Raw genomic sequence first — 12,035 nt, 5'->3', positions numbered from 1 at the left:
TGCTTGGAAACCTCTGTGTCTCTGTCCTGCTGTCCCCCAGGTGCCTGCATGATTTTGCAGCCAGGCTTAAAGCCCTCTCTGAAAGGTGTTGGTAGCATTAGAGGAACCCAAATGAAAACTCAGTAAGCACCCAGCCAGAAGTTTCCATCCCTAGGAATAGCTCAGTACAGTGAAGAAGAGATACCCAAGTATCTCCTCTGTTATTTTGGCATCAGGTAACAAAACTTCAGGGCTCAAAAGAAATAGTTTTAAGCTCTGGAAAAGGTAGGCAAGCAAGGGTCTTCAAGGAGCAGGAACACACTGCTGGCAAAGGCTGGGTACTCACACTGCTCTTTGCGATTTCTTCCCTCCAGGAACTTCTGAGAAATCCTTGTTTGATCATGGATGGAGTTAGCAGATTTGATATCATGCAAGGAGAAATAGGTAAGGTCACGTTCCTGTTTTGGAAAAGATTGGCACAAAGCAATAACCTGTGATTGCTTTGCTGTGTTCTTGGAGGAAGATGTGGACTGTGGTAGCTGCAGTAAACAATTAGTGCAGATCAATCCAGACTCATACAAGTCACAGAATGGTCAGGGTTGGAAAAGACCTCTGGAGACCATCTAGTACGACCCCCTGCTAAAGCAGGTTCCTCTAGAGCAGGTTGCACAGAATCATGTCCAGGCAAGTCTTAAATGTCTCCAGAAAAGGAAAGTCCACAGCCTCTCCAGGCAGCCTGTCCCAGTGCTCTTTCTGTCATCCTCACAGTAAAGAAGTTCTTCCTTGTACTCAGATGGAAATTCCTGTGTTGCGGTTTGTGCCCATTGCTCCTTGTCCTGTTGCTGGGCATCACTGAAAAGAGCCTGGCCCCATCCTCCTGACACTCGCCTTTAAAATATTTGTATGCATTACTAAGATTCCCTCTCAGTCTTCTCCAGGCCATAGGTCTTCCCATTTCTCACCCCACTGAGAGGTTTGAAGATTTCCTAAACCATGTTCTAGACTGCAAGTCTCTCCATAACCACAAATGATAGGAGCATGAAAGTAGAAAAGGATGGCTGGGTGGCATCAGGGTTGACAAAGGACATTGCTGGTGAATACTGGGTAGTGGTTCAGTGTATCGGGGGAGGAAAGGGAGAGAGAAGAATATTTGTTTCTTTAAACAAGCTGGTTCTTAGATGTGGAAGTCCACTCTTCTAAAGAGTTAGTTATGATCCACAACAGTGAGTGACTGAATACATTGGATTCTCCCTTCCTTCAAGGTGACTGCTGGATGCTGGCTGCCCTGGGCTCCCTGACACTGCGGAAGCAATTTGTGGAAAATGTTTTACCAAGGGACCAAGGATTCCAGGAAGATTATGCTGGGATTTTTCACTTCCGGGTATGTATTCCCTGATGTCTTGGTACTGCTTGGGCTTGGCTGGGTTACACAGCGGTTCAAACTGCAGTCCCAGATCTCGACATTCTGGAGTGCTTTGGCTCTTCAGTGTTGACTCTCAGTTTGGAATTTTGCAGAAAATCCCAAATTTTCAAGTGATTCCTTATGCTCCAGTTGGTGCAATCACACTCCAGGGAATATGAAGCCCTTTTCTGAAAGTTTCTGAAAGTTCTGAGACTCCAGAGGTACACATATACCAGCTGTTAGACCGATTTGTGTACATGTGTGTTTTAGATGGCATTCTGGTGTCTGCTTTGATTTGGACAGTTTGTTATGGCTGTCAGCACACTTGTGTTCTTTATATATTTGGATTAATTTTCTGTTTCCCGATATACTTCACCTTGCCCTTTTAGCTCATGGAAATGGCTTGAAATTACATATCCTTGAGGCAGATCAGAGGAACAGGCTTTTGATATTTTGAAAAGAGATTTGTTTTGGGAAGAGGAGCAAGTGTTTTTAGTAAATCTCACTTTCTACCAACTCTTGAAATTCTCTGAATCTCACAAGAAGGTGACTGGGATAGTGACTGGCATGCCCTGCTTCCTTGTGTCTGAGTCGACCACATATCTTGTGGGATTAGAAGCACTTGCAGTACCATTAAGCTCCAGAAGCTAAATTGGATATAGAGGGAATCAGTATATACTCGGCCATTCATCAACTCTTTTTTTTTTTTCACATATCTGTTTTGTTATATGTGGTTCAATATCAAGCAAAGAGCTCTGGCAATGAGACTTCTTTGACCTCCTGGAGCTCTCGTGGAGCAGCACCAGGAGGATTATCTTGCAGGCAGTCTAAATTTTGCTCTGTTCCTTTGCTCTTTGGAATACCAGATGTTTCTGTCTTGGCCCATTTCCAGCATGCAGAGGTGCACTGTATGAGATAAATCAGCTGAAAGGACACCAGTCTGCTTAAAACACTTTGAAAGGATGCAAGCTAGATTGTCTTTCATGAGAGCTTTGAAAAGATTAGTTAGGAGCAATCCTTAAATCTTAAGCAGTATAAATACCTTACAGTATTTGAAAATGTTTTCCCTGTCATCTCATCTGCAAATCAGTGCAACTGTTTCTGGCTTTCCTTGAGCAGTAAACCCCTGAGAAAGCTTCTCTGAATGGAAATGCTTCTTGGCAGTGCCTTTCAATTATTCCATCAAAAATATTTTACTGCCATCCACAGGCTAAGTCACCAGTCCTCAGTTCAGTGAAGAATCACAAACAAGGCATATCACATGCTAATATAAAAATTTTAGTTTATAACTTTTTTTCACCTTTTTGGATCTGGAGCATATTACCTCTCAGGAATACAAAGGGCTGCTCCAGCCTTCCTACACAACACTGGCTGTTCAGCTGCAAGAGTTAAGGGTGTTATGCACTTCATCAGCTGTAGTTGAGATGGGTGACATTTTTATCTAGGGAATAATTACAATGATGTTATTCCACTAGGCATTAAGTTAGTCCTGTGTTTGTACAGGAATCACTTTCTCTGCCACAGAAACTGATGCCTGTGAGGCAGGGTGTGCCATGCGTTGTCATAATGAACAGCAGCAGCTCAGCTGGGAAACAAACAGAAATATGCCGCAGGGAATATAGGGGGGTTTGGCACAGTGCATCAGCTCAAAGCAGGATGGATCTGCCCTGAGTGTTAAAGTCCCTCTCTCAGGAAGAAACTGTTTAAATCTTTAAAGGCCAGCTGAAATCAAGGCCTCCATTTCAGGACACATCCAAAAGGTGCCTTCTAACACCATGCAGAAAAGAGTGGTTGAAAGGCATGGGATTTTTACCTTGCTTAGTTCCAGAACTGGATTTCACGAAGATCCCTGTCAAGACGGGGGGAAGAAGGCAAAATAACCAGGCAGTATTCCTCCTCTGACCAGCAGCACTCTAGGCATGTTGTTGTCGTCTTGCAGCTGCCCATTTCTTTTTCCTCCTCTTATAAGCCCAGGAAATTGAAGTCTTGATTTAAAAGGCTCACCACAAACGTGGGAGCAAAGAACTTCCCTCTTTGCAGCCTGCCTAAATAGGGATATTTTCTTTCATTTACTGTCATGTTCCCAGCTGCAGTACTTTAAATCCTGGGGGTATAAAGAAATTTCACGAAGCCAGATTCTCAAACCAAAAAGCAAAGGAATTGGCCCTCTCTGAAGGCATATGGGAGACAGTGGTTTCTCCTTTACCACTTGTGCTTCCAGAGCATTCTAGGGCTTTCATGAAGTTTCTTATTCCCATTGTGACTTTTCCTCTCTTTGTGGAGCTCAGATGAGACCACGACCTGGGAGCCTGAGGCAGTCAGGACAAAGCAGTTCTCTTTAACCAGCTGAAGAAAAAAACAATGCTGCATTCAGAAGATCTCTAAGCTTGAGCTCCCTACCAAAGATGGCCAAGGAACTTGGCTTTTGGAAAAATGTCACTCAGTGGGTTTGGATTGCATTAATCTCCTTGTTTACCTGTTGTGTTTGCACATGAAGCACTGTGGGGAAGTGTGTTGGATGTCACACCTTTTCTCTATGGAATTCTGCTGCCAGATGTTGACGGGTGACAGGAGGGCACATTAGGTGACCAAAAAGACAGTTCCTTTTGGACTGTCTTCTTGCCTGTCTCCCTTTCAGGCAGAGACAGCCAGTGGCAGGCTTTTCCTCAAACTCCTTCCTGCCAAAATCAAGCAGGAAGACTCAAACCACTCCTGCACCTTAAGTTTGGAAAGTCCAACCCTGCCACCTCCTGCTGCCACTAATGTAGGAAGTGAGAGGCTGGGGTGAGGCAGAAAGTAAGTAGGATCAAACCTGCTTTCAGCTTAGCAGACCGTAAGCTGCTTTGCTGCTGGGCAGATCTGGTCTTCTGCTTTTCTAACAGAACAGCTCATTTGGTTTGTTGTTTTTTTTTTTTTTTTTCATTGACCAAAGCTGTTGAAATAAAATCATGCTAGACTAAATCTATTGCTGGCATACTTCCACTGGAGTCCTTAGCATTACTGCAAATAAGAGCTTGGCCTCTTATGATTGCGAATCATGCTAAGCTACATTAATCTGCTAATGACTCTGGAAATGGCTCCTTTAGTTCATCCCCACAGTTCTCTTCCCCTATCTTCTCCCTTGAAAGGTTTCATCAGCTGGAGAAACACCTGCTCTGTCCACACGCTGGAGAGACTGCCTGTGTCCTCCTCATCTATCAGGGAGATAGATAACACCTCAAAACAGTCTTTAGTCACTACACTGTTCCTGTCCATGACAGCACATCAGACTCTTAATTGAAACAAAGAGGAAAGAAAATCTAGAGACTGGATCTTGACAGAGGCTCTCTGGCCAAGAGCTGTGCTGCAGGGGAAAATCCAAGTGCAGCTGAGGAGTGAGGCTTACTGAACCATCTGCGTGATTGTTCTTTATCATCTTGAATGCTTGCTATTGCCTAAGAATATTAGCATATTTCTCATGTTGAGTCTCTCCTCCCACTGATAGCAGGACTATTTATATTCCCAGATGACTCCCCCTGACACCGGGAAATCCAGCCACTTGGTAGTTTTTTTAACAATGTGGATGGACCATTAGCCTGGAGCAGTTCAGAGGAGAACTTGCACGTATCCACGTATTTAGACTAATTCCTGCGCTATTTCAGGAAGCTGTTGCTTGGCATGAATATTAGCTCTTAAAAGAAGTTCATTCTTTTCTCTTCCTTTTTTTTAATTTTTTTTTTTTTTTAATTTTTTATTTCCAGTTCTGGCAATATGGAGACTGGGTGGATGTAGTGATAGATGACCGGTTGCCATTCCTAAACGGAAGATACCTGTCTGTACACCCTCGAACATCAAATGAATTCTGGCCGTCCTTGCTGGAAAAAGCATATGCCAAGTAAATACACCTGGTCTATTCTTCTACCCAGCGTTGATTGCTTTCTACGAGTGGTTTCACCCTCAGCCCAAAGCATACCAGGAGGAGTTCAGGCTAACAGCTATATATGTTGTACTGTGCTTATGCAAGGAACTGTGTGGCCACAGGGCCAGCAAAACCTGGAGATGTTGGTCTCAGGCTGAAGACCTAAATGTACCCAGTCCTACTCTGGAATGTGATGCCCGAGAAGTAAAATGAACAGGACAATGGCTGGTGACACGAAAGGAGCTGGGCATCTCCTTGCTTTAAGCAAACTTCCTTGTTTTCCTTTCTGTATTTGCCTCTGTTTAAAACTGCAGACTCTAAGCAGGGGTTACCTCTGTTTACAGTTACCGATGAGAGATCGTGCAGATATTTGGAGAGGGCAATGAAAGGAAGCGTAACTGAAGAGCATGCCCAGCAAGCACAACACATGCGCTCTGTGAGTTGCTGGTCAGCTCCTCTCAATTCACACAGAGAGCTCTGCCACTTGGCTGAGTTCCCCAGTGCACCGCAGGGTTAATAACATTTAATAAAGAGATAATAATTTTAAAAAGATACTCTGAGGAGCAAAGGGATCAGAGTGTGGTCCTCTAGCATCTGTAACATAGCCCATTATTAAATACACTGAAGAGAAATTCCTGTGCTAGGGGTAATACAAAGGGCTGGAAATTGGTACACATACCCTACATCAAGCTGGATAACATTTGCAATGCAGTAGAGAGAGAGGAACCGAAGAAGAGAGCTCATTATTTTGGCACATTTGGTCAGGAATAAGCAAATGTTAAAGCAGCATCTGAGTGACTCAGGAATAAGATGCATTTTGCCCTGAGTTATCTCAGAAAAGTTGACTCAGGATTCAGTATCAATTTGCTGCATAAGATTTTAATTACAAAGCAAACCAAACCTCTATTAAATTAAAGTTGCAAGCGATGCTGTTTATGAGATTCCAATTTGAGAAGTTTTTCCCCAGTGCCCATGACAAATTCTTTTCATCAGTGTAGGACAAGGACAACCCTTCAAAATATAATTAGCTGCAGACTTCATTTGATTACATTCATTAAATACAGTGTGTATGGTGGGGTTTAACAGCATGCTCTACCTGTTGTAAGTACGCCATGTTCCAGCTTATTTGCTGTCCCAATAAAAAGCACATGATAAAAACAACAAGGACTGTGTTGGCAATATTATATTATTAACCTATTATTGCAGTCTAGCAGAGTGAACTGGGAACGGTGCTGTCTTGCCTTGGGAGCATGGGCAGATACTGTCACCTCTCTTTTCTTCCTATTTCTCATCTACAAAAGGGATACCGAACATTTTTGTGAAGTCGTGACAAAATATGATGGAGAGAATAATAGTTCAGCTCCATTTGATCTGAAATATCCATTTGAACTAGGCACCCTTGGCTCCCTTCCTGTTCAGAAGAAGGAAACTGGATACTTCAAGATGAGATGCAGCTCAGCTCCCTAAAATGTCTGCGTTGGCCTGAGATACACCTTATTATTTTCCATTGTCTGTAAATGACTCTAGACAGCTGCCTCTGATGTGGGTGGATATGTAGGAAAAGTAACTCTTTGCCTCATCATTCCGCAGGGCATGTGTTGTATCTGGCCATGTGTTTCAATCATGTTTCCTTTCATTGCCTCTCCCCAGTGTCTGCACACCCCAGGGTCCCCCCATGTCCATTTTGGAAGCCATCATTGTACGTTCTTTATTAAAACATAGTGCAAGGAATAATTAACTTTTTTTTTTTTTTTCCCCCCCCCAGATTGCAGGGCTCCTACCAGAACTTGCATGGAGGCTACATTTCTGATGCTTTAGTAGACCTCACAGGTGGAGTCCAAATGCAGTTTTCATTGAAGGATCCCCCTCCTGATCTGGAGGAGATACTGGAAGCAGCTGACAAATCTCAGTGCCTGATGGGGTGTAGCACCTCAGGCCAGGTGAGTCATAGGGCCAGTAGCCTGCCTTTCTTGGCTTACTGTGTTTGCAATAAGGTTGTTCTGAGTGAAAAAGGAAGTCCGTAATCTCTCTGTGCAATAGTTATAGTTTATGGATGCCTGAAGAGATTTGGCAGCAGAAAGTAGTTAAGGTTATGCAGTCGGGAATGTAAAAGGCTTTCAGGTAGATGGATTGGTCTGTCAGAGACGGGTCTGTGGCTTCTCTCCTGGATGATTCCACAGCTATAGAGTGGTATCCTCTCGCAGCAGGGCTGATTTTGGCCTTACAGCTTTGTGATTGACTCTAGCAAGACCAAAAGGCACCTCTCTTCTGTGAGAGGATGCTATTATCGCATTGTGATTCGCAGGCTACTGGTGTTAATGCTGGGAACTTGCAAAAGGCTTTGTGATGTCAGAAAGTATCTTGCTAAAAGTTTGCTAAAGCTTCCCTTACAGCATGTCAGGGGAGACTGCAAAGTGTGTGACATAGCTGCTGTAGTGCCTGGTTTGTTGGGACACGAAGCTCAGCTGTTGCAAACAAGCCAAGGACTAGCCCCTCAGCTCAGATGGCTGGCACTGAGCTGTGGGTGGCAGGGAAGTTCTGACAGTGATCCAGTCTAGGTCGTTCTGCAGTTGCAGCAGCCCTGGGACATTGAAGACCTTGGAAATATGTGAAGATCTTTAGTTTTGTTAAATGTACTGGCCTGCTTATGGCTGCAGTGGGAACAGTCACAGTCCTCTGGAGCCAGTGTATCTGAGGTACTGCTGTAGTCAAAACCAAACTTTTTTTCTGCCATGCGAAATGACAGTTCTGGGAGCTGATGGCCATGCCTTTGCCAGCGTGGCAGAGAGCTAAAAGCTGTGCTTTCTCCCTTCTGCAGCTGAGAAGGAACATAGAGCTGAAGAATGGGATTGTACAGGGTCATGCTTACACTGTCACAGGAGCTGCAAAGGTAAGATCGAGGACTCGTTCCTGCCTGGTGGTCTTGTACTGGTGATCTACTACAGTGCAGTCACACTGCTGTTCCATTCAGAGTAACTTTAATTAGCTTCACAATTAAGAGGGATTGTTGAAAGCTCATAGTGCAAATTCCAGGAGATGGAAGGGTTCTGGCTCAATGGGAAGACAGAGGATATCTGAATCCTATATTTTTTTCTAATGGAAAAATGCAACTTAAATGCATTTTTGGTTTGTGACACTTTAAAGCAAATATAGAATTTCTGGGGATTTTCATTCCGTGCTGACTCTTAAAAAATTCATTTTTCTATTTCAAATGGGAATAGAAGCACTGGCTGAAATTGTGGGATTTGTCGTGTGATACAAATCTACATTTGTTCAGCTCAACCACAAGCTGCCAAAATTCAGGGTGTGATAAATAAATAACTTGCTGGTTCAAGAACAGCATTTCTTCATCTTTTAAAGCTGTTCTATTCATGCAGAACTTTTCCTGGCAAGATATTAATATAGCTGATCTGAAAACAGGACCAATTTATCATACAAATCCAAAGAAATGACGGATTTTTTACAACCAGAAGTCAGAACATGCCTTACTCCAGTAAGCTGCAGTGCACACAGGGAGAGTTAATAGTGAGCAAGGCCAAGATGGAAACCAAACAATGGCTATGCTAGTAAGCAAAATCGCTACAACACATTTTAAATCTCAGAACCTACAGTACTTTGGAAAGGGGACGTTGTTTTCTGTAAGCAATTTTCTCCCTTGTCCCCCTCTCTTTAATGGTTTCCTGTCTGACCTTGGCTTTGGTTCATAGCCCCTCATGCCGTGGCGTGCTTGGTGCCATCATTATTGTCAGCGTGCTTCCTCTTGGAGGACACTTGCTCATAGCCAAGAGGCTCCAAAATGGAAGGATGGGGTTTGACAGGCTCCAGAGGAGTCTCCAGCTGGCTCTCCTCAAGACAGGGGTGGAAGGATCCCAAATCCTGTTGGAGAGGAAGCAGGCTGTTTGAGCTTCCTGCTGCTCATGATGTCTGCAGAGAGGAGAAACAGTCTTGCCTCGCCTTACAGGAGCGCCAAGGCATCCAGGGGGGTGTCCGATGGGGAAATTATTTGAGGATGGCCAGGGATTGGGCCTTTGTATGGGAAGAAGCTGCCATGGCATTTGTTTCCAATACTGCCTGTGAGTGTAAGCAAAGCCAGAAACAACAGGTTTGCTTCTCCTTTCCACTTACACCATTTTGGATTCACTGGCACAAGTGGGCTGCTTCTCGCTTAAACCAGGGACAGCAAGAGGAGAAAAGCACAGAAACTCCAGCTATTGGAAACCACAGTACTGTAGATAGCTACAGATTCTGTTTATCATCATCTCTCCGTGCTGTTGATACTCACTCCAGGCAGTCTGGTGACCTCGTTCCTCAAAGTCTCTGCCTTTGCTGACTCACAGCATCAGATGTGCAGAGTTAGGCACTAGAATTTCCCAAGGCTGTTGAAGTCATTCTGTGTAGCAGGAACGCTGCGTCTTCCCTCTGTGTCAGCTATTCACTGTCTCAGGAAAGCAAAACGGACTAGTTTTCTCCCACTCGCCTTTACAATGTAGGAAAAAGCACTGATTTTTAGCTGCACTCAAGTGAGATCAGAAGTTAAACCAGGTCTCCAGTGTATAGAAGAAGATCCATCATCTCTTCACTGAATGTCACAATTGTGAAAAGCTGTGACGAAGTATGTTTTGCTTTCCTCTTTACAGATACGCTACAAGAATGGCTGGAAACATATCATCAGAATCTGGAATCCATGGGGCCATGGGGAGTGGAAGGGGCCCTGGAGTGATGGGTATGGTCTTAAAGCTTTAATCTTATAAGGAGAATCCCCCTTTTATAGGCTTATTGTAAAGGACCTCTGCCTTGCACCCCTTATAATGAAGCAGACATTTCTAAATCAATTCATTATAAGTGTTACTTCCATCTGCAAAGCAACTGCCCACAGAAATCCAGCCCAGGGAAAACTAATGCAGCATTGGTTTTATATGTGTTCCTCATTAGCTCTAGCTCAGCTATCCCTTTTTGTCTATGTGTACATTTTTCCCAGTGGGTAATTCCAGATAAATAAAGATGAAAGGGTTGTTATTACCTGCAGTAAGCTCTGGCCGTTCCCCTAGATGCTGGCTGACTTCTTCTACTGAATTGTCCTGCAGTGGTCATGCATCCACCTTCCTGCTCCTTCTTCCCCTCCCATAAGGGGGGGATCTAGGAAGAGGATGGTTAGCAGCGTCTGTGAGAGTAGGGCAGTATTTTTATGCAGTATCGAACACAGAGAGACAAAAAGGGTCCTTGGTTATAGCAAAAGCAAAGTGCTGCTGGATGGCTTGAACTGACCTTTTGGATCCTACATGCAGCTTTGGAGATGCAAGGACGACTTTGCTTCTGTGCGTATAAGCTAACTTCACTTTCCTGAGGAAAAGAATGGTACAGAGGAAGAGTGCAATTGTGTTTTGTAAATAAATAGATGTTAGTTTTCCTGATGGAATTGCATCAGTGTTTTCCTGACTAGAGAGATGTACACGTATCACTCTTCGGTGATTTAATAGCATCCCACCTGTGCCTGTTGCTGGGATCACTCATAACCTCTCCGCTGAGAAAAGTCAGGCATGTTGCATCTCAATGGGTTGGCGAGTGGTGGAGACATGTTCAAGGCTGGGGTAACAGCTATCTGCTCAGGCAGCATCCTCCCATTTTTTGGAAGGGTGAACTATAATCCTAACTGTAATTGAAATGTCAGTAGAGTGCGTTCACAGGTAAGCTGCATAAATCAATAAATTATTGATTCATGCTCTGTTTATTTATCTTAAACTCTGCAGAAAGTACAATTATCACTTAATTATAAACATGCTGCTTGGAAACAACACATTTGACTGGCTAATGTGCCCTCTACATGCCAATGTAATATCAGCACTTCAGAGTGCTATGCCTTGGTACCTCACTAACCTCTGCAGCAGGGGGACAGGTGACCAGGGCTTGGAGGTCAGAGGCAGGATTCCCCATCCCAGGGTGGGCAACTCAGGCACAGCAAAGGTGCAGAGCTCTGTTTTCTGGTCTTGGCTTTGAAGGTATTGAGCACAGTTCTGTTCCAAACCTGCAGTTTGCTCACTTGTCCTGATCCCTCATGACTTGACAGGCTGCTTAGAGGAATGGGCTGGCCAAAGATATGGAAAATTATGCCTCACATCTGCTTGTTGATTTGTTCCTGTTTGCAGCTCTCCTCAGTGGGACCATGTTGAGCCTCAATGCAGAGAAGCTCTCCTCAGAAATAAGGACGATGGAGAATTCTGGTATTTCCCTATCAATCTTTCTGTTTATCAGGATTTTTTTGTTTGTGTTGATTATGAAAAGAGACATTTAGGCAGTTCTCTGCTCTTAGTGATGGCTCAAGGTACCCTGTGTTAGCTGTGTGCAAACAGCAAAGTGGAGGTTGTCCTGACCCCATGGTTTCAGAGGAAACAAGGCCTGGAGAAATGGAGTTGGCCAAGGTTAAGTGACACACTGCTGAAAAAAATAAACAGTGAGAGAACTAAAAATCCAGCTCCCTGAGACCTAGTCATTTTGCCACACTGCCCTTCCCCATAAAATGCCTAGCTTGAATCTTGGATTGGCTGGTGCTTGGAAGGGACAGGTGGCTGAGCAGGTCATACAACCTGTGCACTTGACTGCTTTGGAGGTTCTTGTGGTTCTTCCCTGCCTCTGATTACTCTCAGATCCAGTTTAGCCATGTGTGAGGCATCATAGAATGGTTTGGGATGGAAGCAACCTTAAAGATCATCTAGTTCCAACCCCCCTGACATGGGCAGGGACACCTCCCACTAGACCGGG

General features: G+C 44.2%; 1 protein-coding gene across 1 annotated transcript in view; it reads left to right on the top strand.

The window, feature by feature from the left end:
- Positions 1-12,035, top strand: part of CAPN13 (calpain 13) — a 43,379-nt gene that overhangs the window by 10,021 nt on the left and 21,323 nt on the right. The window contains exons 2-8 of the mRNA XM_056357713.1: positions 354-423; positions 1,242-1,360; positions 5,122-5,255; positions 7,045-7,219; positions 8,098-8,169; positions 9,917-10,002; positions 11,423-11,497. Coding sequence (XP_056213688.1) covers positions 354-423; positions 1,242-1,360; positions 5,122-5,255; positions 7,045-7,219; positions 8,098-8,169; positions 9,917-10,002; positions 11,423-11,497 — 731 coding nt within the window. The remainder of the gene's footprint in view (positions 1-353; positions 424-1,241; positions 1,361-5,121; positions 5,256-7,044; positions 7,220-8,097; positions 8,170-9,916; positions 10,003-11,422; positions 11,498-12,035) is intronic.

Source organism: Falco biarmicus, chromosome 12 (genome assembly GCF_023638135.1).
Source record: "Falco biarmicus isolate bFalBia1 chromosome 12, bFalBia1.pri, whole genome shotgun sequence".
In the NCBI taxonomy this organism is placed as follows: domain Eukaryota; kingdom Metazoa; phylum Chordata; class Aves; order Falconiformes; family Falconidae; genus Falco; species Falco biarmicus.
The sequence above is the reverse complement of the archived record's forward strand: the minus strand, read 5'-3'. Positions and strand labels throughout refer to the sequence as shown.